Source organism: Pan troglodytes, chromosome 19 (assembly GCF_028858775.2).
Source record: "Pan troglodytes isolate AG18354 chromosome 19, NHGRI_mPanTro3-v2.0_pri, whole genome shotgun sequence".
In the NCBI taxonomy this organism is placed as follows: Eukaryota; Metazoa; Chordata; class Mammalia; order Primates; family Hominidae; genus Pan; species Pan troglodytes.
In genome coordinates this window covers 11,479,741-11,505,179 of record NC_072417.2, presented here as the reverse complement: position 1 = coordinate 11,505,179, position 25,439 = coordinate 11,479,741, and the positions used below count along the sequence as shown (strand labels likewise).

Here is a 25,439-nt window from a genome sequence, read left to right as displayed (position 1 = left end):
GCCGCCCCCACCCGGACCCTGGCGCTTGGGCATCTGCCCCTGCCTCGGGAGAAGGGAGGTTTCTTCTCGGCAGGTGGACCCTGCTTTCCACTCCGGGAGCGCAAACAGCGCACGAGGAGTCGCCTGCCTCTGGGTCTATGTCTTGCCGCCCTGTTCAGCCTCGACCTGACCCCTGCATCCAGCGGGCCTTGCTGGCTGCCCCTTTGCTGAGGGGCGCCGACCGCAGCACCGTCTGCCGTGTGAGGTTTCTCTGTGCAGGGTTGTGGGGAGGGGGGGATGCTGCCGGGTCTGGGGGCTCCAGGCTTCCCTTCAGGGACCACCCATCTGACTGTGGGCCCAGTGCCCGCCGGGCACCAGGCGTTCCGTCCGTGTGCCAGGGCAGACCGCCGGTGCCCCTGCAGCCCCAGACCTGAGTTGGGATTAAAATCTGAGATAGAAGCCGACTGTCCTGCAGCTGGGCAGGCTGCCTCGGGGCTGGCTTGGGGCCCTGGCATCGGGCATGTGAGGAAGAGCCAGACCCAGCGCCCAGCACACAGGAAGTGCTCGATAACTCTGCAGATCAAATCAACTGTCCGAGTAAGCTGTCCCAGAGTGCCAGTCCGGCTGGCCAGAGCTGGGCCCATCCATCAAGAGAGCAATAAGGGAGGCCTTGGCCAGTCCGTGGTGGGGATCTGCAGCTCCTCCTGAGGCTCACAGGACCTCTCTGCAGGCTTTTACTGCCAGCTGGCATTGAGGCTCCTGGCATCAGCCAGGACGAAGTGATCTTGGGCTCACTGGCCCCTCTTTTTGTTTCAGCTCCTGCCATGGGGCGTACTTGACCTCCCAGAGGTGACATCAGCCCTGGAAAGTGCTGGGCAGGGCAGCAACTTGAGCTGTACTGCACTGGCTCCTGTGTCACCTTCAGCCTCCCTGGGGACTGGGCTAGCAGAGCCCTGCTGGCCCCAGCTGCTGCCAGAGCCCCTCTGTGCTGAGGCAGCTGTCTGTGCCCGGCAGCGTGGACTCATCCCCTCCCCAGCCCCTGCTGAGGCCAGCAGGCACCAGCCCAGAGCTCACCATCCATCCCCAAACGTCAGGGTTGGCAAGAAACTGACCTGGCAGGTTCCGGGTCCAGCGCCAGCCACACAGGGCGCTTCCAGTTTACCTGCCCCTTTGAGGAGGCGCCTGGTGGGCAGGGGGCAACTTTTAAACCTGAGTTCCCAGACTCTCAGTTCTTTCCCTATGCATTTGTGGCCGGCAGAACTGAGAAGCCCCTTCAGGAATTCCTTAGCTGGGTTTGCCTCTGGCAGTGCCTGGTGGCTCCGTGTCTGATGGGGATCTCTGGGCAGGGGTGGCGGCCAGGCAGACGCCGGGCTATTGAGCTGCTGAGCAGTTGGCGTCAGTGCAGCTCAGGGTGGCCCCGGCCCTGGGCTGCTCTGTGTGACGAGCAATTCCGTCCCCTAACGTGTGCTGCGTGGCACAGTGTGTCCGTGTCGTGGACGCAGGGGTCAGCGCTGTGGTGGACGGAGGGACGTCTGCCACAGTGTGTTGTGGACACAGGGCTCAGTGCTGGGGTGGACGGAGGGACATCCGCCCCGGTGTGTCCGTGTCGTGGACGCAGGGCTCAGCGCTGTGGTGGACGGAGGGACGTCCGCCACGGTGTGTCCGTGTCGTGGACGCAGGGCTCAGCGCTGGGGTGGACGGAGGGTCGTCCGCCACGGTGTGTCCGTGTCGTGGACGCAGGGCTCAGCGCTGGGGTGGACGGAGGGACGTCCGCCACGGTGTGTCCGTGTCGTGGACGCAGGGCTCAGCGCTGGGGTGGACGGAGGGACGTCCGCCACGGTGTGTCCGTGTCGTGGACGCAGGGCTCAGCGCTGGGGTGGACGGAGGGACGTCCGCCACGGTGTGTCCGTGTCGTGGACGCAGGGCTCAGCGCTGGGGTGGACGGAGGGACGTCCGCCACGGTGTGTCCGTGTCGTGGACGCAGGGCTCAGCGCTGGGGTGGACGGAGGGACGTCCGCCACGGTGTGTCCGTGTCGTGGACGCAGGGCTCAGCGCTGGGGTGGACGGAGGGACGTCCGCCACGGTGTGTCCGTGTCGTGGACGCAGGGGTCAGCGCTCTGGTGGACGGAGGGACGTCCGCCACGGTGTGTCCGTGTCGTGGACGCAGGGGTCAGCGCTCTGGTGGACGGAGGGACGTCCGCCACGGTGTGTCCGTGTCGTGGACGCAGGGGTCAGCGCTGGGGTGGACGGAGGGACGTCCGCCACGGTGTGTCCGTGTCGTGGACGCAGGGGTCAGCGCTGTGGTGGACGGAGGGACGTCCGCCACGGTGTGTCCGTGTCGTGGACGCAGGGGTCAGCGCTGTGGTGGACGGAGGGACGTCCGCCACTGTGTGTCCGTGTCGTGGACGCAGGGGTCAGCGCTGTGGTGGACGGAGGGACGTCCGCCACGGTGTGTCCGTGTTGTGGACGCAGGGGTCAGCGCTGTGGTGGACGGAGGGACGTCTGCCCTGTGCTTCCCACCTCGCTGTGCGCAGGCCAGCGGGTGAGCAGCAGAGTCAAGGGGCCAGGCCTCTTCCTTTCTATCCTCAGCCACATTAACCTGGCATTTTCCTGCAGCAGCTTCGCAGTTGGGCCGAGGGGCTGGGACTAGGCAGTTTCGTTTCGGTGGGGTAAGGGAAGGGTGCCTGGTACTGCCCAGACTGGCAGGAGGGATTGCCTCATTAACTCCTCGTTAACTTTGCCCTGAGTGACGCTGTGGGTGCGACAAACACGGGTGGCCCTCCTGCTTCCACTGACCTGAAGGTTCATTAAAGGCTGGAGGCGGGGGCGTGACTCATCCAGGGCTGGGATTAAACAATCTGTTCAGATGGAAAGGTCTCATGATCAGAACTGAGCCTTTAAATAGCGCAGGGCCTCTGGTTTCTGGGGGAGAGGAGGCAGGGACACTCACGGAGGATCCTTTGGGTACCAGCGGGGGTCCCCGTGGTTGGGCTGTTCTTGTCCCCAGAGGAGAGTTCAGGGGCCAAAGCCTCATTCCAGCCCCTGACTTGGCAGTCAGCTTTTTGTGCGAGTGTTTAGCTGGGGACACGTGGCATCTGGGTTTGTGGGTTCAGCCAGGGCTCTCGGTATTGAACTTTGCGTTTCTACTTTTCTTTCCTTTTCCCTGTTTTTTTTTTTTTTTTTTTTTTTGCCTCAAATCACACTCAAGTAGACCAGGCCCGGTGCCTTCCTCTCCCTCCCATCCTTCCCTCTTCTAGATTCTTGGTTGAGCTTTGGATGGGAAGGGGCTGAATTCTAGATTCTCGCTTGAGCTTTGGAAGGGAAGGGGCTGAAGGAGGAACCCCCCCACCCCACCCCCGCAGCATCCCCTTGTGGGAGCCATGAGGAGGCTAAGAGGGCCTGAAGGGAGGCCAGTCCAGAAGCATTTGTCTTTCGGGGAAGTTGAGGCCCTTATAGAGCAACCAAGTCCAAGACGCTCCTGACCCAGACCAGGCCAGATGCTGGCCGGCGGTGGGGACTCAGGCTGAGCCGGCAGGGTCTAAGGAGATTGAGTGCAGCTTCAGGTGACCTCGTCTCTGCCCTGAAGCACAGCCACGTGGGTCTGGGAATCTCCTACTTCCAAAGAGCTCCTCCTAAGCTGGACACCGGCACTGCTGACCCCCACGGCGAGTCCCGTGTTCTGTGATGGGAGCTGCTGCCTTTGCTTCAGAGAGGATCAGAGGTGTTACCCGAGGAAGGGCGGGGTGGAGAGCCCCTCTTGGGCCATTCGGGGAAGCTTCAGGCTCACGATGGTCTTAGAAGAAGGTCCCTTTCTTGGATCACCTGATGTCAGGAGTCCAAGACCAGCCTGGCCAACATGGAGAAGCCCCGTCTCAACTAAAAATGCAAAAATTAGCCAAGTGTGGTGGCTCACGCCTGTCATCCCAGCACTTTGGGAGGCAGAGGCGGGTGGATCACCTGAGGTCAGGCGTTCGAGACCAGCCTGGCCAACATGGTGAAACCCTGTGTCTACTGAAATACAAAAAAAAAAAAAAAAATAGCCGGGCATGGTGGCGGGCACCTGTAATCCCAGCTGCTAGGGAGGCTGAGGCAGGAGCATCGCTTGAACCTGGGAGGTGGAGGTTGCAGTGAGCCAAGATCATGCCACTTTACTCCAGCCTGGGCAACAGAGCGAGACTCAGTCTCGGGGTGGGGGGAAAAAAGGGTCCCTTTCTTTGTCAGCTTGATCGCCACTGCAGGACAACCCCACCCCTCACAGAGCCTGTCGTTTATTCCTTCCTGATGGCACCAGGTGTGCAGACCACGTGCACACCCCAGAGGTTCACTCTACCACTCACTTGGCCATCGAGGGTACACAGGTGCTGGGTACAAGATACAGATATGTCTTGGGCTCGTCTACTTTATTTTATAATCCAGTCTGGGCGTCAGGAAAGATGTCGCAGCCTTCTGCAATAGGAGTCTGGCCTGGCCCGGCTGCCCACCGCCCTTCCTTGTTTCCCGGTGGGAAGAAAGCTTCATCGTGTGTCTTCTCTGTTCACACACACCCCCATAGTGACCCCTCAGCCACAGACGGGACTACAGTGGTGCCTCCCCCGAGAGCTGGAGGCCCCTACACCAGCCCACTTCTTCCTGGGCCTATGTGTGGCTCCTGACTGCGGCCAGGCTGGCTGACAGGTTGGCAGTGGGGTCGGGCGACCCTCCCTCTTTTCCACAGCACTTACCCACCTGCCGAGTGGGCAGACCTCACTGCTGGGGCCTCATGAGTACTCTCTGATCTCTCTGCCAGGCCAGCTCCCAAGAGGCTTGCTTGAGTCCGCAGAGCGGGAACCCTGGACTCTGAGAATCTGATGAAGGTTCTGGAGGGCACTCAGACACAGAGCCACCCCATGCACACACTGTGTGCGACTTCAGAGGGGGCTGTAGACATCAAGGCGGGAACCCTGCTCTGAGTGAACTTGGCAAGGTGCCGCTTCTTGGTACCTAGGGAAGGTAGAAGGGCGCTGGTCCTCCCCAGCCTCCCTGTAGGCCACAGACGGCTTGGCCAGCCAGCGGTGCTGGGCGCGGTGCCCCAGCTTTTGGATGGCTCTGGACCAGGGAGAGGAGAACCTGCCAATCAAGGGGGTTCCTCAAAGGCCAAAGCTGCCTGAGCCCAGTGTTGCTGTAGTACCCAGAGGCAGTGAGGCCCCAGGCATTTTGGAAGGAGCCCCCAAGCCTGCAGTTGTGAGTCTGGGGGAGCTGCCCCAGGCATTTTGGAAGGAGCCCCCAAGCCTGCAGGTGTGAGTCTGGGGGAGCTGCCCCAGGCATTTTGGAAGGAGCCCCCAAGCCTGCAGGTGTGAGTCTGGGGGAGCTGCCTCAGGCATTTTGGAAGGAGCCCCCAAGCCTGCAGGTGTGAGTCTGGGGGAGCTGCCCCAGGCATTTTGGAAGCACCCCCAAGCCTGCAGGTGTGAGTCTGGGGGAGCTGCCCCAGGCATTTTGGAAGCGCCCCCAAGCCTGCAGGTGTGAGTCTGGGGGAGCTGCCCCAGGCATTTTGGAAGGAGCCCCCAAGCCTGCAGGTGTGAGTCTGGGGGAGCTGCCCCAGGCATTTTGGAAGCACCCCCAAGCCTGCAGGTGTGAGTCTGGGGGAGCTGCCCCAGGCATTTTGGAAGCGCCCCCAAGCCTGCAGGTGTGAGTCTGGGGGAGCTGCCCCAGGCATTTTGGAAGGAGCCCCCAAGCCTGCAGGTGTGAGTCTGGGGGAGCTGCCCCAGGCATTTTGGAAGGAGCCCCCAAGCCTGCAGGTGTGAGTCTGGGGGAGCTGCCCCAGGCATTTTGGAAGCACCCCCAAGCCTGCAGGTGTGAGTCTGGGGGAGCTGCCAGGTGTTGGCCACAGGGCGCTGGTGCTGGAGAGGCCTGGCCCTCTGCTGAGTGGCCCCGCTCACTGCCCAGATGGTTGGGAACTGGTCAGCAGGTGCTGTTCTTTGGCCTCCTTTCCCCTGTGAACTCATGCTGGGGCAGGAAGATGTTTGTGTCCTGACGGCCCCCCAGCACCTTCGAGGAACAGACAGTCCCCTGCGCCTGTGACCTGCCTGCCCCACCCTGGGGAGAAACGCAGCGTCAGTCCTGGGTCCAGTGAGCCGTAGACCCTTGGCCCTCCAGGATGGGCCCTGGAGAGGCGGGAGGGGCCCGTGGAGCAGGTCCTGGGCTTCTGTAGAGAGGCCAGGAGGCCCCAGGTTCCCCACAGAGACTTCCCCAGTCCCGCTTCAAGACAGCGGAACCAGCTCCTGAGCCGAAATCTGGAGGGGTCTCCTTCCTGGACCGTGACCCCAGCCGGGGCTGGTACCGATGACCAGCACAGCCAGAGTCGTGACATCCACAGCGCCCTTCCCATCCGATGCCTGGATGCCGTGGCTGTGCTCGGGGAGGCCTCCAGGGTCCCCAGCCCTCAGTCTCATGTGGCACAAGGTGCCAGAGAAGACAGGGCGCCAGGCTGGTGGGAGTCAAGGTTTCCCATTTTTCTCGTCTCAGTCTGCTACTTAACTGCTGTGTGCCCGCGAGTACATCCCTTTGCCTCTCTGGTTCTCTGGTATCAGCTCAATGAAGGAGCTGAACAGGATGATCTCCTGGAATCCAGTTCATGTGATGATCTTGGCCATGTCTCAAGATTCCTAGTCCTAAACCTTAAACCCTGAGCACCCTGGGAGAGTCTGTCACAGGGCTGCACCTGGGCCAACGCCAGCCATTCAGTGGACACGGGAGCAGGGGGTTTAGTGGGAACACAGGGCTTCCTGACCCCTGTCCTGAAGCAGCCCCGGCGGGGAGCCATTGTCACCTCCTTCCCCCATGCCCCAGTTGGCTCCTCTGGCCTGTGAGTATTGCCGGAGCACCTTCCACGTGCCAGGCCTGCAGGAACTAGGGACACAGAGGCGCCCGAGACAGACGAGACCCTGTCTGCAGGAGGAGTCCGTCAACAAATGAGATCCTTGCGGGTCAGATGAGTGCTGTGAAAAAAATAAACACAACTGGGTAACGCAGTAGAGAGTGACGGGGGGATGCCTGGCTTGAGAGGATCACTTTTGAACGAAGATTTAAATGACAAGAAGAATTCAGCCATAAAAAACCTGGGGGCAGTGCATTCCAGGCCAAAGAACCGGCAAGGTCCACACCCCGAGGCAGGTGTGTTCAGAGGCAGAGGGGGACAGTGTGGCGCGTTACGTGGGGTCAGGGGACGGCGGCCAGGCGACGTGGGGCCCTGCGGTTCAGGACGGGGAGCTCGGCCTTTAATCCGAATGCGGTGGGAAGCCGCGGGGTGTTCAGGCACAGTTCTGTGACGATATGTTTTGAACACGTACCGTACGAGGCATCAGTCTTAGCCTGTGACGCAACTGAGGTGACACTTACAAGGTGCTGTTATTCACACTGTTTATTTATTTATTTGTTTGGGTTCTTTTGTTTTTGTTTGTTGCTGTTGTTTTGAGTCAGAGTCTTGCTCTGTCGCCCAGGCTGGAGTGCAGTGGTGCGATCTTGGCTCACTGCAACCTCCGCCTCCCGGGTTCAAGCGATTCTCCTGCCTCAGCCTCCTGAGTAGCTGGGATTACAGGTGCCCACCACCACGCCCGGCCAAGTTTTGTATTTTTAGTAGAGACGAGGTTTCACCTTGTTGGCCAGGCTGGTCTTGAACTCCTGACCTCAGGTGATCCACCCGCCTCGGCTTCCCAAAGTGCTGAGATTACAGGCGTGAGTCACTGCGCCAGGCCTAAATGTGTTTTGAATTTTGTTTTACATTTTTTAATTTTTTTTTTTTTTTTTTTGTGGGAGTCTCACTCTCTCGCCCAGGCTGGAGTGCCATGGCACCATCTCGGCTCACTGCAGCCTCCATCTCCCAGGCTGAAGCAATCCTCCCACCTCAGCCTCCCAAGTAGCTGGGTCTACAGGCATGTACCAACATGCCTGGCTAATTTTTGTATTTTTTGTAAAGACGAGGTTTCGTTATGTTGCGCAGGCTGATGTTGAACTTCTGGCTTCAATGGATCCACCTGCCTCCGCCTCCCACAGTGCTGGATTACAGGCGGGAGCCCCCGTGCCTGGCCCAGACTGTTTTATATATGAGGAATGAGGCTCAGAGAGTGACCCAGATGATGTCACGTGAGTGGCTTAGCCGAGGGGCAACGTTCAGACCCCGGCCGCTCAGTCTCAGCGCAGGCTCTCACCCGCGGTGTCCTGCCTTCCGTGGCCGGTTGGGGTTGGGCTGCGTGCCCCAGATGGGGGCGTCTGGAGACGCCGGGCTCCTGCTCGTCAGGCATTAGTGTGGTGCCCAGCCTGGCACGCCGTGCATAGCAACAGGCACGACAGTTCTTCTCGACGACGCCACCGAACGTGAGACTCGGAGCAAGGCGAGGCCTGGGAGGGGCCGCTCAGAGCTGACCTGGGCCCTGGAATTGCTGGAGCCCCTCACGTCCCCGGCGGCAAGCTCCATGCCCAGAAAGTGTTCTGGGCCCGGGCAGGGAGGGTGAAGCTGGTATCAGAGAAGGCTGTTGATGCTGCTTTTTTTTTTTTTTTTTTTTTGAGATGGAGTCTCGCTCTGTCGCCCAGGCTGGAGTACAATGGCACAATCTCGGCTCACCGCAACCTCCGCCTCCTGGGTTCAAACGATTCTCCTGCCTCAGCCCCCTGAGTAGCTGGGTTTACAGGCATGTGCCACCACGCCGGGCTAATTTTTGTATTTTTAGTAGAGACGGGGTTTCTCCATGTTGGCCAGGCTGGTCTCGAACTCCTGACCTCAGGTGATCCTCCCGCCTAGGCCTCCCACAGTGCTGGGATTACAGGTGTGAGCCACCGCGCCCAGCCCTGTTAATGTTTCTTAACCACTCCAGGTCCAGCTCGAGGCTTCAGAGCCCATGGAGGTCTGACAGGTCCTTGGCCTTCCCGTGGCCTCCAGCGTGAAGCTTCCTAGTCAGGACCACAGAAGGCCTCTCATCTTGGACTTTGACCTCTGAGGGCGCCCCTTTCCTTTCAGGACAGGGCCTCTGTGTTGCTTTGGCCCTGGCCTGTTCCTTTTCTCAAGAGGGCCCCACTGCCCCTGCCCTTGCTACCCTGGCATCCTCGACCTGCCCTGGGCTGGGGCAGGGCCAGCTTCCTGGCTGGTATTTGTAGCCCAGTTCTGAGCTGAAGCTGAAGCCTCCAGGCTGCCTGCACAGGGAGGCAGTGGTGGGATGGGCTGGCCCTGAGGAAGACGGAGCCCCAGGCCGCTGGGGGAGATGTGCCTGGCTGTGGGGCCTCCAAGAGCAGCCCAGGTTTGGGTTTTGTCTGCTTCTCCTCAAGGTCAGCCATGCCCAGCCCGGGGGCTAAAAGCAAAGTGGGTGCCAGGGCAGGCAGAGGCTCTGGAGTGGACGTGGGGCAGGCAGAGGCGCTGGAGTGGACGTGGGGCCGGCAGTGGCTCTGGAGTGGACGTGGGGCCGGCAGTGGCTCTGCAGTGGACGTGGGGCCGACAGAGGCTCTGCAGTGGACGTGGGGCAGGCAGAGGCACTGCAGTGGACGTGGGGCAGGCAGAGGCTCTGGAGTGGACGTGGGGCCGGCAGAGGCTCTGGAGTGGACGTGGGGCCGGCAGAGGCTCTGGAGTGGACGTGGGGCCGGCAGAGGCTCTGGAGTGGACGTGGGGCCGGCAGAGTCTCTGGAGTGGACGTGGGGCCGGCAGAGGCGCTGGAATGGACGTGGGGCCGGCAGAGGCTCTGGAGTGGACGTGCGGCCGGCAGAGGCTCTGGAGTGGACGTGGGGCCGGCAGAGGCTCTGGAGTGGACGTGGGGCAGGCAGAGGTGCTAGAATGGACGCTGGGGAAGGCAGGTTGCTGCGGGTGCTAAGAGGCTAGCCTGCCTTCGACAAAAGCGTCGTTCAGAGCTGCTAACCCCCTTCCTTCCATGAGGCTTGGGGAACTTCGAAGTTCTCTGGTGTTGGAGGGGAGGCCAGCCGAGGCCCTGGGACACGGCATCAGCCCGAGCCTATCTGTGGCTGGCCTGGGTATGGCAGGTGGGCACACCTTGGCTGCAGGCCACCTTGGCTACAAGGGAGCCTGGCTGACCCTGCAGGGTGAGGGCTGGAGAGGCGGAGCCTGCCTGGCCTAGCAGTGTGGATGCCAAGCCATGGGAAGATGTGTGGAGAGTTTATGGAGCCTGGCCCGGTGTCCCCAACCCAGCTGCTGAGCTGGAAGCCAGGGGTAGGTCCTGGCAGCCCCTCCCTCTCTGCCCTGCCTCTCTCGGAGTCGCTCGGAGCAGCCACGTTGACGGAATCCTCCGGCGCCTCCTCGAGGGAGGAGAGGCAGGGTCTTGGCAACTCCCGTCTCCCCCGTTGCCAGCTTGCCAGCCCCGCCGTGCCTCTCACGCCTGTGGTCTGCCCCAATGACAGGCCGGCTTCGGTGTCCCAAGGGGACCCAGCCCTGAGCGTGGGGCTGCCCTTGGGGGAGGGCAGGGGAAAGCCAGCCCAGGCTGCCACCGTGGCCGCTGGCCTGGGAGCCCCAGGAAACGTGCCCACCCTCAGACCCGATGCCTGGCTCAGGGCCTGGGCTCCGCGGCCCCTCCAGGGCAGGCGTGAAATGTGCCCACACAGCTCCACCTTCCACGTGGTTCCCTGTCCGGGGGCCACTTGCACTGAGGTCCTTCTGGAGTCATTTTCTGTTGTTTTTTTTTTGTTTTTTTTGAGACAGAGTCTTGCTCTGTTGCCCAGACTGGAGTGCAGTGGCACTATCTTGGCCCACTGCAACCCCTGCCTCCCGGGTTCAAGTGATTTCCGGCTAATTTTGTATTTTTAGTAGAGATGGGGTTTCGTCAGGTTGGCCAGGCTGGTCTCGAACTCCTGAGCTCGAGTGATCCGCCCGCCTCTGCCTCCCAGAGTGCTGGGATTACAGGCATGAGCCACCGCGCCCGGCTGGGAGTCATTTTCTAGCGTTCCTGTCCCACTTCTCAGGAACAGATTTACCACCTTTGTTGTGCAGAAGCGTTTTTTTTTTTTTTTTTTTTTCTGCCTCCAGGCTGGAGAGCAGTGGCGCAATCTCAACTCCGGCTCACTGCAACCTCCGCCTCCCGGGTTCAAGCGATTCTCCTGCCTCAGCCTCCCGAGTAGCTGGGATTACAGGCACCCGCCACCACGCCTGGCTAATTTTTGTATTTTTAGTAGAGACGGGGTTTCCCCACATTGGTCAGGTTGGTCTCGATCTCCTGACCTTGTGATCCGCCCGCCTCGGCCTCCCAAAGTGCTGGGATGACAGGCGTGAGCCACCGCACCTGGCCGAAGCAGCACTTTTTTTTATGAACCTCTGCAACCCCCTCTGAGGGAAACCCTCCCGCATTCTGGGTTGCCGGGGCTCAGAGGGTGGAGGGTAGAAGAGCGCCAGCCGTGAGAGGCAGGATGGGGCGGCCCCCGAGGGCAGGGCTGTGCCTGGAGGCAGGGCTTCTCGGGGGGTCAGCTCCTGGGCGGTGGGAGTGACCGAGTGGGCTCCTGAGGGAAGCGGCTTTCAGGAAGGAGGCGGAGGCCTGGGAGCCCCTGGATCACGTCCTGAGTGGTGTCCACTGAAGGCTGCTTGGGACGTCTGCTCCCCCCTCCACTGAGACCCCCAGTGGCCAGTTCTAAGTCCCACCTGCCTTGGGCAGGGCCACCACAGGCCCCTTACTGTGGATTAAAGGGCCCTGGGTGAGGGCTTGTGGGAGGGAGGTGGTGGAAACCATCTCCGAAGACCTTGGGGCGAGCTGCGCGCTAGAGTGGAGAGTGTGGCCCAGCAGGCAGGAGCACTGGGTTGGAATGGGGGCTCTGCCACCTCCGAGGGAGCAGAAGTGGAGACCGGAGGGAGCGTGCCCCTGAATCCGAGCACGGGGAGCTGGCCGGGAGCAGCCCTCCGGGCAGAGGCAGGAGAAATGGGGTCACCTGCCCCAGGGGGTGAGAGGTGAGCCGAGAGGAAGGGCTGAGACCCTCAGGGGCATCCCCAGGATGTTCCTGAAACTCAGCCCTGGAGGATGCTCAGGTGTGCGTGGAGCACCCTCTACCCTGGAGCCTCAAATCCTCTCCCCGCTGCGGGGCCACTTTGCTGATTCCTGCCCCAAACATGAGGTCACTTCGGTCCAGAAAGGCGAGGCGACCTCCACCAGCCACCTACGGGATTCTTGGCAGAGAATCCACGCTCACCTTCGGGTCTCCACTCCTGCTCCCTCGGAGGTGACGGAGCCCCATTTCAACCCGGTGCCCCTGCCTGCTGGGTTTTCGCCGCAGGGGACCTGGTCGTCTCCTGGACATGAGCCCCCAGCGCCAGCGTTTCTCTTTGGGAGAGGCCTGAATGCACAGTCATGATTTGACCAGGCGAAGTGCCCAGACAAAGAGAAAATAGTCGGCCGGACGCGGGGGCTCACGCCTGGAATGCCAGCACTTTGGGAGGCCGAGGCGGGTGGATCACCTGAGGTCAGGAGTTGGAGACCAGCCTGGCCAACACGGTGAAACCCCGTCTCTACTAAAAATACAAAAATTAGCCGGACGTAGTGGCTCGTGCCTGTAGCCCCAGCTACTCGGGAGGCTGAGGCAGGAGAATCGCTTGAACCCGAAGGTGGAGGTTGCAGTGAGCTGAGATCGCGCCACTGCACTCCAGCCTGGGCGACAGAGTGCGACTCCGTCTCAAAAAAAAAAAAAGAAGGAAATAGTTGAGCTGCTCTCAGTGACCATGTATGGCCCAGTCGTCGACCCCTGGCCCAGTCATTCGTCCGCCTTTTGGCTCCACGATGTTTTGCAGCCTGTTTCTGTCTCCCGCCTGTGGCCCACCTTGGGGAGGCCCCAGTGCTCCTGTGCCCCAGTGGTCTTCCCAGCCTGACCCTTCACGAGCTCCCTCTGTCTCCCTGCTTCAGGTGATCAGACATCCCCCAAGTACCTGCTCCCCTGGGCCCATGGAAGGCACCTGTCTGCTGGGACCAGAGGGTGAGCAGTCAGGTGTCCCATCCACCAACGTCCCAGGGGCCAGCCCCTCCACCCCGGTGCTAATCTCATCAGGAAATAGCAGAGTCCACATTTCCCAGGAGTTATAAATAGCCAGCGCAGTTTCGGGCAGCAGCGTTTCTCTGGAAAATGTACGCTGTCCCTCTCCCTCCCTCCTCTGTGTTTAAATGATATCCTGAAATAGACTTGGTTTCTGGAGGCTGATGGCCTCCTGGGAGACAGAGCGTCGTTGTCAGGGCACCGTGGGGCCAGGCAGGCCTCTCTGAGCGGATACCAGGGCCACACCTGCAGCAGATACCAGGGCCACACCTGCAGCAGATACCAGGGCCACACCTGCAGCAGGCACCGGGAAGATGTCAGGGCTTGAGGGGCTTACAGCTTAGGAAAGTGCCCCTGGCCCAGGCCTGGCCTCAGAAGGGGCTGGAGTGTGTGAGACAGCAGCAAGTGTCGCCTGGGAGGCTGCAGAGGGTAGATCTTAGTGGAGCAGGGAGGCAGAGAGGACCCAAAGTTTCCCACCGTGACCTGGGGCTCTCCGAGAAGGCTCCCTGGAGGAGGCGGGGCGAGAACTGGGCCTTGGCATCAGGAGATGCAGTCCTGGGTCAGATGCGCCCAGGTTGAACCTGGCAGCTGGAGCGGAGGTGATGGGCACGAGGCAGCGGGAGGGCTGTACTGGGGGTGGCCTCCCAGCACCCAGGTCTGCCCACCGGGTCGGGACGCACACCAGGAGGCCCGATGTTGCCTTTCTGAGGAAGCAGCAATTACAGCAGCTGCGGGTCATGGACTTCACACATTCTGCAGTTTCAGCAGAGAGGGTGCTGGGGGCCTTGATTTTGCACCCCAGCTCTGACTTCCTAGGTGTGCACTGGGTAAATTCCTCGCTCTCGTTAAGCTGCAGCATCCTCATCTGTGAGATGGGAGCGGCTATGAGAGCTTAAACCGCATATGTCTGCTATCATGATCATGAACGCAGATGCTGTGTGTAGAGGATTCATCAGTGTCAGACTTGCCGGAAGAGCTCGAGATAAGTCCGTTGCTCTCACTCTTCCATAACAGCCCTGTGAGGCAGGTGTGGATGCCTCCATGAGGAAATTGAAGTTCACGGAGGTGAAAGGCCTTGCCCGAGTGCGCACGGTTGAATGGGAGACTCAGATCAGCCTGCCTCCAAATCCTGCACACTCCCCCCCACCAGGTTGTGTCCAGGTCCCCCTGAGACTTGGGAAGGGACCATTGGCTCAGCTTCCTGCAGAAGCTGCCAGGAGGCAGCTGGGGGGAAGCTGGGGCGGGGGAGGGGCTGTGGGTGAATCGGAGCAGGGGCCATGGAATTGGCCTGAGGCTTATGCTGATGTGTGGAGAGACCTGCCTCAAGAAGGGGTGGTCTCAAAACATCAAACTGCGCCCCATAAATACATACAACTGCAATGTGTCAATTAAAAAATAAGGGCCCGGGCCAGGTGCGGTGGCTCATGCCCGTAATCCCAGCACTTTGGGAGGCCGAGGTGGGCGAATCACGAGGTCAGGAGATCGAGACCATCCTGGCTAACATGGTGAAACCCCGTCTCTACTAAAAATACAAAAAATTAGCCGGGCGTGGTGGCGGGCGCCTGTAGTCCCAGCTACTCAGGAGGCTGAGGCAGGAGAATGGCGTGAACCCGGGAGGCGGAGCTTGCAGTGAGCCAAGATCGCGCCACAGCACTCCAGCCTGGGCGACAGAGCAAGACTCCGTCTCAAAAATAAATAAATAAATAAAAAATAAGGGCCCACACAGTGGTACATGCCTGTAATGCCAGCTCTTCAGGAGGCTGAGGCAGGAGGATCACTGAAGCCCAGGGCAACATAGCAGCCTGGACGGCACAGTGAGACCCTGTCTCTAGAAAAATAAATACAGGCCGAGTGCGGTGGCTCACGCCTGTCATCCCAGCACTTTGGGAGGCCAAGGTGGGCGGACCACCTGAGGTCTGGAGTTCAAGACCAGCCTGGGCAACATGGTGAAACCCCATCTCTACTAAAAATAAAAAAATTGGCCAGGCATGGTGGCTCACACTTGTAATCCCAGCACTTTGGGAGGCCGAGGTGGGTGGGTCATTTGAGGTCAGGAGTTCGAGACCAGCCTGGCCAACATGGTGAAACCCTGTCTCTACTAAAAATACAAAAATTAGCCGGGTGTGGTGGTGCGCACCTGTAGCCCCAGATAATCGGGAGGCTGAGGCAGAAGAATCGGTTGAACTTGGGAGACGGGTTGCAGTGAGCCGAGATCACGCCATTGCACTCCAGCCTGGGCAACAAGAGCGAAACTCTGTCTCAAAAAAAAAAAAAAAAAGAGGGCATGGCCGCTCCAGAATGTTTCTCCCAAGGGTAGCATCTCAGTCGACAAAGAGCATTTGATTCCTCCACCCTGTGTGGCTACTGCTGGGGGACAGAGGTGGGGACAGACCCAGGCCCGGCTCCGTGTCCAGACGAGATGAAGGAACTACGAGGGACAGCCTGTGTGATCCAGGAGGGTTTGCAAAGAACAGAAGCAGCTTAGAGGGGAGAGAGGTTTCGGGAAAGTAAGGCCAGAGCTGGGGCTTCCTTTGAGACCCTGTAGGACCCTTGCCTCCAGCCGGGCTGGTGATGGCCTCACGCTTCCTGTGTGTGAAGAGGTGCTCGGAGCAGTGGTTCTCCCTGAGGGGCACTTGGTTCTCTGCACACACCCGACTTCTTCTGTCTCCTGTTCTGGGTTCCATCCCTTCTCTGGGCAGGGAACAGCCAAAGACAGGGCCTGGGCCACAGCTGGCCCCAGATGCGGGGCCCAGGGCGAACCCAGTGCAGACCCAGACCCCGTCGGAGGCTTGGGTACCACCTGCCCCCAGCCAGTGTGTGGGTGATAGAAGATGTGGGAAGGACCTACATCGAGCTGCAGGAAGCCCAGGGCTGACCCAGATCCAGTTTCCCTTCCGTGATGACAGTGGCCTGTTATAGCAACTGCGTTCAAACCGTGGCACGCACACCTCAGAGTGCACAGAGACGTTCTGAGGGTGACGTGGGCAGGAGGGTTTTCAGGAAATCAGTTTGCAGATTCTCAGCTGCCATAGGTGCTATTGCCAGAAAGCCATCTGCCTGAGAGCCAGCATCTCGCCATCCTGTCCTCTGCAGAGGAGAGGCCTGAGGCTGGCTGTGGGGGCTTGGCCCGGGGTGCGCAGACCTCCTGGGTGGGGAACAGAGGGGCTTTTAGAAATGTTGGGGTAGCCCCGTCCGGGAGGGAGGTGGGGGGGTCAGCCCCCCGCCCGGCCAGCCGCCCCGTCCGGGAGGTGAGGAGCCCCTCTGCCCGGCCACCACCCCGTCTGGGAGGTGTACCCAACAGCTCATTGAGAACGGGCCATGATGACAATGGCGGTTTTGTGGAATAGAAAGGGGGGAAAGGTGGGGAAAAGATTGAGAAATCGGATGGTTGCCGTGTCTGTGTAGAAAGAGGTAGACATGGGAGACTTTTCACTTTGTTCTGTACTAAGAAAAATTCTTCTGCCTTGGGATCCTGTTGATCTGTGACCTTACCCCCAACCCTGTGCTCTCTGAAACATGTGCTGTGTCCACTCAGGGTTAAATGGATTAAGGGCGGTGCAAGATGTGCTTTGTTAAACAGATGCTTGAAGGCAGCATGTTCGTTAAGAGTCATCACCACTCCTTAATCTCAAGTACCCAGGGACACAAACACTGCGGAAGGCCGCAGGGTCCTCTGCCTAGGAAAACCAGAGACCTCTGTTCACTTGTTTGTCTGCTGACATTCCCTCCACTATTGTCCTATGACCCTGCCAAATCCCCCTCTACGACTTCCCTCCACTATTGTCCTGTGACCCTGCCAAATCCCCCTCTGCGAGAAACACCCAAGAATGATCAATAAAAAAAAAAAAAGAAATGTTGGGGTAGGGGCCAGGCATGGTGGGTCACACCTGTAATCCCAGCACTCTGGGAGGCCGAGGCGGGTGGATCGCCTGAGGTCAGGAGCTCAAGACCAGCCTGGCCAACGTGGTGAAACCCCATCTCTACTACAAATAAAAAATTAGCTGGGCGTGGTGGCGGGCACCTGTAATCCCAGCTACTCGGGAGGCTGAGGCAGGAGAATCGCTTGAACCCGGGAGGTGGAGCTTGCAGTGAGCCGAGACTGCACCACTGCACTCCAGCCTGGACGACAGAGCGAGACTCCGTCTCAAAAAAAAAAAAAAGAAAAAAAGAAACGTTGGGGTCGGTGTTCAGAAAGTAAAAGACTCTAGTGGCCACTTAGAACCTTTCAAAAGTCAGGTGGTATCCAGTTCTTTGCCTTCCACAAAACTGATGGAGGACTCAATTTTCACCTGAGAGATCATTTCAAGTAATTTTCAGTAATAGGTATATATGCGATTTAAGGCGGATAGCATGGAGAGAGGTTAAAGAATGGTGTAACGCGGCTGTGATAAAACTCTTTTCGACCTCATCTACTTCTTTATGTGAACAAAATGTTTCATTGTTCACATCTTTCTTGTTCATTTTAGAGACATGGTCCTACATTGCCCAGGCTGGTCTCGAACTCCTGGGCTCAAGTGATCCTGTGGCTGGGAGCCACGGCACCTGCACATCTTTACAACAAAACCAGAAACATGAACCGAATTGATGCTGAGCCTCGTTTCACTCTAGCAAAAAATAATACCCTATAGATACGCGAACTAAAGCAAAAAATGTTCCGCCCATCTCATTGAGAGAGCATTCCACCAAAAAGTTACTCTGCTACTTAATATTTATTAAAATGTATAATGAGGCCGGGCGCGGTGGCTCACGCCTGTAATCCCAGCACTTTGGGAGACCGAGGCGGGTGGATCACCTGAGGTCGGGAGTTCGAGATCAGCCTGACCAACATGGAGAAACCCCGTCTCTACTAAAAATACAAAAAAGTAGCCGGGTGTGGTTGTGTGTGTCTGTAATTCCAGCTACTTGGGAGGCTGAGGCAGGAGAATCGCTTGAACCCAGGAGGTGGAGGTTGCTGTGAGCCAAGATCGCACCACTGCACTCCGGCCTGGGCAATTAGAGTGAAACTGTGTCTCAAAAAAAAAAAAATAAAATAAAATGTATGTAATGTGTCGGCTTACTTTTTTTTTTTTTTTTCCTTGAGACAGGGTCTCACTCTGTCGCCCAGGCTGGAGTGCAGTGGTGTGATCTTGGCTCAATGCAACCTCCACCTCCTGGGTTCAAGCAATTCTTCCATCTCAGCCTCCCAAGTAGTAGCTTGGATTACAGTGCCCGCCACCACACCCGGCTCACTTTTGTACTTTTAGTAGAGACGGGGTTTTGTCATGTTGGCCAGGCTGGTCTCGAACTCCTGACCTCAGGTGATCCACCAGCCTCAGCCTCCCAAAGTGCTGGGATTACAGGCGTGAGCCACCGTGCCTGGCTGTCTTTTTAATTATGTACTGCCAATCATGGTACTAACTAATCCTGAATATATTTTGAATATTTGGAGCCTTGCGGTCTCTGGAAATTTTTGTTTTCAATGTATACAGATTTTTTTTGTGGAAGCAAAATGTAACGGTGAATAAAGGACTTGAAAATATAAAAATATAAACTAGGACAACATTCTTTAGGAGAAATGGAATAGAAACAAATTCAAGGAGAGAAGATCCAGGGGCTCTGTGAGGGAAAGAAGAGCTTGTTTATGTAGTTTTTTGTTGTTGTTGTTGTTGTTTTTGAGACGGAGTCTCACTCTGTCGCCCAGGCTGGAGTGCAGTGGTGCGATCTCGGCTCACTGCAACCTCCACCTACTGGGTTCATGCCATTCTCCTGCCTCAGCCTCCCCAGCAGCTGGGACTACAGGCGCCCGCCACCAGGCCCGGCTAATTTTTTGTATTTTTTTTTTTTTTTTTTAGTAGAGATGGGGTTTCACCGTGTTAGCCAGGATGGTCTCGATCTCCTGACCTCGTGATCCGCCTCCCTCGGCCTCCCAAAGTGCTGGGATTACAGGCGTGAGCCACCGTGCCTGGCCTGTTTTCTTAATATTGAATTTTGAGAGTTTTATATAATAAGCCCTGAAATTGGGTAATATTAGCCCTATAGCTGTGTTCTTTTTCAACATTCTTTAGATGTTTTCTTTTTTTTTTTTTTTGAGATGGAGTCTCGCTCTGTCGCCCAGGCTGGAGTGCAGTGGTGCGATCTTGGCTCACTGCAAGCTCCGCCTCCTGGGTTCACGCTATTCTCCTGCCTCAGCCTCCCAAGTAGCTGGGACTACAGGCGCCCACCACCACGCCCGGCTAATTTTTTGTATTTTTAGTAGAGACGGGGTTTCACCGTGTTAGCCAGGATGGTCTCGATCTCCTGAGCTCGAGATCCGCCTGCCTCGGCCTCCCAAAGTGCTGGGATTACAGGCGTGAGCCGCCACGCCCGGCCTCGTGTAGTTTTTAAATGGATGAGTGTGGGTATCACGTCACTGGGGTATTTAGATCCCACTGAATCCATGAGAAGGAATGATGTCACACTTTTATTTTAGGATGGCAATATTGACATGATTTTGGAAATCATACTCTTTGCAACTATTTAAACTTGGAAATGTTCAGATGTTGACTTCAGAAAGTGCCAGGGAGTGCACAGTTGCTCAGAATTAGTTCGCAGGTGCACAGGCAGACGGGCGCGAAGGCCCCTGAGTTACAGAAACAGAACGTGGAACAGTCCTGTGTGAGGGTTGCCTCTGACCTCCCCTGGGGTCCGCACCTCCCTGGGCTCCAGCCCGAGCCCGGGGACTTCCCCTGTGGAGGATTTGCTTATTTGGGAGCCAATGGCTTGACCCAAGTTTTCTCCCTGAATCTTCCCAGCAATCCCAGGGAGGCAGGTTCTGTTGCAGATGGAAAAACTGAGGCTTAGTGAGTTTAAAACTTGCCAGGATTCAAACCCAGGCAGCCTCCTGTGCGCGGGCTCCTGACTCTTCAACACCTCCACGTGGATGGGCTGGTTCCCTCCTGATGGACTTGAGCGCCTCCTAATCAGGTGCTTACCTTTTGTGAGCCTCAGTTTCTGCATCTGTGAAATGGGGTAATAATACCCATGTCCCGGGCTGGCAGCCAGGAGTGCCTAACAGGGTGTGCCCTGCCTCCCCCATGGTGGGTAACAGAGTGTGCCCTGCCTCCCTCACGGCGGGTAACAGGGTGTGCCCTGCCTCCCTCACGGCAGGTAACAGAGTGTGCCCTGCCTCCCTCACGGTGGCCACAGGGGCCTGGGGGCTAGGGTCCCCCCAAAGGGTTGATTTCCAGGTAAACATCAGCTTATCCCAGCTGCTCACTTCCGCCTTCCTGACCGTGTAGCTGGCTCTGAGCAGTGCTGACCCACGGGGAGATCTCTGGCTTGGCCTCCGAGCTGGCACCTCTCTCACCCACATTCTCTCTCTGCAGCTGGACCCACAAACCGTGGAGACCAAGAACTGGCACACGGACGTGATTGAGATGAACGGGGTGAGCCGGGGATGGGAATGATCAGTGGGGTGAGCCGGGAGGTGGAACGTCTGTGCAGCAGGTGGGCAGCCCGGCCCTGTGGCTGCTCCTGGGGCCGCTGTGCCGCCTCGACCTCCCCGCAGCCCAGCCCCCTCTCCCCTCCTGCCCACACCCTGCCCGCTGCTGTCCTGCAGGTGTTGTGTTGAGGGAGCCCTGGGTGTGAGCTAGCCCTCGTTTGCAGTCTTGGGGAGGGGACCCCTGTGTTTTGGGGGCATTCCTCGGGCACTCACACCCTGGGGAATCTTTACCTGCCTCACCCCCCAACCAGATCAAAGTGGAATTTTCCATGAAATTCACCAGCCGAGATATGAGCCTGAAGAGGACCCCGTCCAAAAAGCAGACCGGCGTCTTCGGTGTGAAGATCAGCGTGGTGACTAAGTAGGTGCTGCCTCCGGTCTCCCAGTCCTGGCGTCAGTGCCCTGGGTCCCCCCCAGCCCTCCCTGCCGGTGCCCATCCTGGCACCTAATCAGTCACCCCCAGCTCGGCGGTGGCAGACGGCCGGTGTGGATCTAAAGTGGCCGCAGAGGCGCTCACAGGACACTTCAGAAGCACGCGAGCCAGCACCTAAACGCTGGAAGGTCTCTTGTGAGATCCCAGATCGTCTGCTCCTCGTAACAAGCGGGAAGCTCTGTCAGCCGGGGGCCTGCGTTTGGGCTCGGCACCAACGGGGACTGGCGGCCCCTCGGGAAAGGGCACGTGTCCCCCGGTTCACCACCACCCTGGCCCCTTGTCTCAGGCCTGACCCGCCTCCTCGTATGGGCTGCCTGCTGGGCCTCCTACAAGCATCTGAATCTGGGGGACGTTGTTTCCCTAGAGTCTCGGCCTTACCTTCCCGAGTTCCCGAGGCTTCTCCTGCCCACGTCCGTCGCTGCCCCTTCCGCAGGCCTCGGGTGGGCTGGCTGGGGTGGGGTGCGGTGGCCTCTTTCTCTGCCCTGCCCCTGCCCCCGCCCCAGCTCTCCATCCCAAATGCTAGAAGCTCTCCAGGGTGTGTGTGCTGGGTGAGGGTTGCTACGGGAGAGCTGTCGTGGGGGCCGCCCTCCACCCATCCTCACGCTCCACCCCAGGCGGGAGCGCTCCAAGGTGCCCTACATCGTCCGGCAGTGCGTGGAGGAGGTGGAGAAGAGGGGTATCGAGGAGGTTGGCATCTACAGGATATCGGGCGTGGCCACGGACATCCAGGCGCTCAAGGCCGTCTTCGATGCCAGTGAGTCTGGGAGGCCCAGCCGGGGCGGGTGTGGCTGTGTCTGAGCAGGCTGGTGGGATGGACAGGAGAGCTCGGGGGACCCAGGAGCCTCCCTGGAGAGGAGGCTTGGTCTGCTTCAGAGTCCCCGTGGCAAGTGCTTTCTCTGTGTTTTTTCACGTAATCCCCTCCCCTCCAATCTCCTGTCCGTTGCTGCAGGTAAGAAACTGCAGAAACTCAGAAGGGCCGAATCACTTGCCCAGGATGACCCAACTTGTAGGTTTTGGTTCTGGACTTAAAACTCAGATCTGACTCCAGAGTCTTTCTTGCTAGTTCCTGGGTGCCTGGTGAGCCGCAGGGAAAGAGCTTTGAGCCTGCACCTGCTGTCTCCAGGGCCCCAGGTCCCCTCTGGGGCAGTGCTGCCTCTGCGTGAAGCCCACCATGGTGAGGCCTGACCTTTCTGGTTTCTCCTCCCTGCTCCTGCTGGTTCAGGTGCAGCAGCCACATACCCCACTGTCAAGAAACCTGCACTGGCCAGGCAGGGATGAATCCGTGGGGAGCCTGGAGTGGAGGACGGGGTGGGGCCTGGGAACTGGCCGGCGTTGGTGCCTCTGTGCAGCCTAGAAGCTGAGGCTTTGTCAGAACATGCTTTTACGTGTGAAAAGTGTGCAATGCCTTCCAGAGAGGGGCTTAGCGATGGGGAGGTTCCAGTCGGAAGGAAGCTGCGGGCCACACGGTATGAATGTGGCTCTGAACTCTGGGTGATGGATTTCACTCCCCAAACACCCTTTCCCAAGCAGCCACAGCAGATGGCCCCCAGGCTATCTCTCCCTGTTCCCCCAACCCCGACCCACAGAGCCGAGTCACAGACACCTGTGGGCCCTCTCTACATCCCGCTCTTCCAGGGGAGACCAGAACCAGAGCTGGAGTGGGTGGGGGCTGTGTCAGGATGGGTCGGGGGTGGAACGGGGCTGCTGGCCCGGCTAAGGCTGCCTGACCTCGGCCCCACCCCTGCAGATAACAAGGACATCCTGCTGATGCTGAGTGACATGGACATCAACGCCATCGCCGGGACGCTCAAGCTCTACTTCCGGGAACTGCCCGAGCCGCTCCTCACGGACCGACTCTACCCAGCCTTCATGGAGGGCATCGGTGAGGCCCTGAGGGCTCCTAGGACTGGGCTGGGCCAGACTGAGCCAGGACTCCCTGCCCGGAGAAGTCACCAGCAGGAGAAATATCTGTGGCTTCCTTTGCTGGCTGACCTTCCCAGTGCACTGGGGCCTGTGGCTGAGGGGTCCGAGGGTGAGGTGTGGCCTGCTGGGACCTGGTGCAGACACTGGGCCCTTTCTCGCCTGCCTCTTGCCCCTGATGTCCCCATGGGCAGCCCCTTCTGCTTCCTATTTGGACGTTGGCCTCTTGCTTGGAAGCTCGAGCATCCAGGGAAGACTGCCCTGAGGTGAGTGGCCAGAAGCCAGTATCCCAGAGCCAAGGAGGAGGCTGGCTCAAGCCATAGGGCACTGGAGACGGGTTGTGCTGAGCCTTCCAGCGGGACCACACACCGTCCCGTCACCTCTGCTGAGGGCCCCGGCCAGCAGGCCTTCCGCCTCCACCCACCTGGGCCAAACCCAGCCCCAAGGAATCCCTTCAGCCTTCTCTGCTCCTGGGGCAGACTGGAGCTTCAGCCCCCCACGAAGGCTGCTTGCACCCATGCTCCAGCAGCAGAGGGGGTGGAGAAAGAGAATCCACCGCTGGCAGGATATGTCCCTACTGGCTTAACCGTAGCCACACAGACCAGGGGGTGTCCTGTTACGAGACAGGGGATGCCCCAGCACCCAAGGCCTATGCAGTCAGCTGCAGGAAGGGGGTCTGCTCCCACCAGCCGGCCTCCTGGCTGAGTTACCAGTCGTGGTGGGGCCTCCTGGAGGAAGCAGCTGCTGACAGCCCACCCAGACACCAGGCCCTCCCCTGTGGGGTCTGCTCCCCAAAGGCCTGGAAGCCTGGGCTCTCTCCCGCAGGGGCCCACAGCCTCACGACCACAGGGGCCCTGGCGGGGAGCCCCAGGAGCCAAACGCCACACTGGCCCTTCTCTCCCACAGCCCTGTCAGACCCTGCTGCCAAGGAAAACTGCATGATGCACCTGCTCCGCTCCCTGCCCGACCCCAACCTCATCACCTTCCTCTTCCTGCTGGAACACTTGAAAAGGTAACGGGGAGCGGCCCCAACCCCACCTCCTCAGTCCCTCCTCGTGAAAAGGTAACAGGGAGGGGCCCCAACCCCACCTCCTCAGTCCCTCCTCGTGGGCGCTGGCCTCCATCGGGCTGTCTGTGGGGAGTGAGAGTTTGCTTTCCAAGTTCTTGCACTCATGTTTTTCTGTTTTGAGAAATATTTGGGTCCCGTAACCAGTAGTAACCTCAAATATTGACCACAGAATGCTCAGAATGGCAGGGTGAGAGCCCAGGACTACAGGCAGGTTTTATAATCATGGGTCCTGACCTACCAGTGGTTCATTATGTCAATTCAGCCTTCTATAAATGAAATGGAGAACAGATAGTATTAGGACTGTAGGCAGGTTTTATAATCAGTGGGTCCCAACCTACTGGTGGTTCATTCAACGAATGCAGCCATCTCTAGATGCAGTGGGGGGTGGACAGCAGTGGGGGGTGGACAGCAGTGGGGATGGACAGCAGTGGGGATGGACAGCAGTGGGGAATGAACAGCAGTGGGGATGGACAGCAGTGGGGAATGGACAGTAGTGGGGATGGACAGCAGTGGGGAATGGACAGTAGTGGGGATGGACAGCAGTGGGGAATGGACAGCAGTGGGGATGGACAGCAGTGGGGAATGGACAGCAGTGGGGATGAACAGCAGTGGGGATGGACAGCAGTGGGGATGAACAGCAGTGGGGATGGACAGCAGTGGGGAATGGACAGCAGTGGGGATGGACAGCAGTGGGGATGGACAGCAGTGGGGAATGGACAGTAGTGGGGATGGACAGCAGTGGGGAATGGACAGCAGTGGGGAATGGACAGTAGTGGGGATGGACAGCAGTGGGGAATGGACAGTAGTGGGGATGGACAGCAGTGGGGGAATGGACAGCAGTGGGGATGGACAGCAGTGGGGGACAGACAGCAGGAGGATACATTGCAAGCCTTGATGCAGGTGCTGCTTTTCAGTTACATAGAGACGTGTGGACTGTGTTACAGCATGGGTTGTATTGTGGGCCACAGTCAAAAAAGGTGAAACCCACTGGTCTTGGCCCACACCTCACTAGACATAGGGAAACTGAGTCCCCACACCAGGCGGAGACTTGCTTGGGTTAGTAGCAGACCTGTCCTTAGAACTCTCAACTTCCAGATCCTAAATTCAGACCCTTCTTGCCTTCCCACCTCCCTTTCTAGTCAGGTCCAAGCAAGAGTGGCTAAAGTTGGTTGTACTTGTAGCAAAGTTCAGAGGTCCTCAGGCTTGCGTGGGGAGGTGGTCCCTGGGCGTCCCTTAAACCCACCTGCACGCCAGGACCGGGGAGCCCCCTCAGACTGCTCTGCGGAACAATTCTTCCCTGAGCTCAGCCCCAGCTCAGGGCCAGGCCCCCCGCTGCAGCTCAGCCAGGCCAGGCTCGGGAGAGCCAGCGGAGACCTGGACGCGCCCGGGACTGGTGTCTTGTTTTTCCCATCATGAAACATTTTTCCTCTGGTTTGGCCAGGACTAGAGCCCCAACCAATTCCGAAAGCATTTGGCAAGCCTTGTGGGGAGGAGTGGGAAGGGAAAATTCATTCGGCTTCCACCCTGGGAACTGGGCACAGTCTGTTCCCACATCTGGGCCCCTGGCTGGACCGTGTGCGCGCGTGTGGTGAGGGGCTGGCCCC

General features: G+C 58.9%; 2 protein-coding genes across 15 annotated transcripts in view; both read left to right on the top strand.

Moving 5' to 3' along the window:
* The window catches only part of ABR (ABR activator of RhoGEF and GTPase), a 203,030-nt gene that overhangs the window by 172,622 nt on the left and 4,969 nt on the right, over positions 1-25,439 (top strand). For all 14 annotated transcript variants that reach the window (XM_024350157.3, XM_063799498.1, XM_063799497.1 and 11 more), the window contains 5 exons: positions 20,298-20,357; positions 20,665-20,774; positions 21,461-21,600; positions 22,594-22,728; positions 23,673-23,778. In XM_024350157.3, coding sequence (XP_024205925.1) covers positions 20,298-20,357; positions 20,665-20,774; positions 21,461-21,600; positions 22,594-22,728; positions 23,673-23,778 — 551 coding nt within the window. The remainder of the gene's footprint in view (positions 1-20,297; positions 20,358-20,664; positions 20,775-21,460; positions 21,601-22,593; positions 22,729-23,672; positions 23,779-25,439) is intronic.
* On the top strand, positions 138-17,982 carry LOC129135261 (uncharacterized). Its single transcript, XM_063799479.1, has 3 exons — positions 138-239; positions 1,074-1,164; positions 1,425-17,982. Exons 1-3 carry the CDS (start codon positions 138-140, stop codon positions 2,627-2,629), a joined length of 1,398 nt encoding a protein of 465 aa, XP_063655549.1. The 3' UTR covers positions 2,630-17,982.

Bases quoted from the DNA above. Each gene is read 5' to 3' on its own strand.
- LOC129135261 (XM_063799479.1), top strand. From the start codon at position 138: ATGTCTTGCCGCCCTGTTCAGCCTCGACCTGACCCCTGCATCCAGCGG. The intron at 240-1,073 runs GTGAGGTTTCTC...CCCAAACGTCAG, and splicing joins ACCGCAGCACCGTCTGCCGT to GGTTGGCAAGAAACTGACCT. The intron at 1,165-1,424 runs GTGGGCAGGGGG...CTGTGTGACGAG, and splicing joins CCCCTTTGAGGAGGCGCCTG to CAATTCCGTCCCCTAACGTG.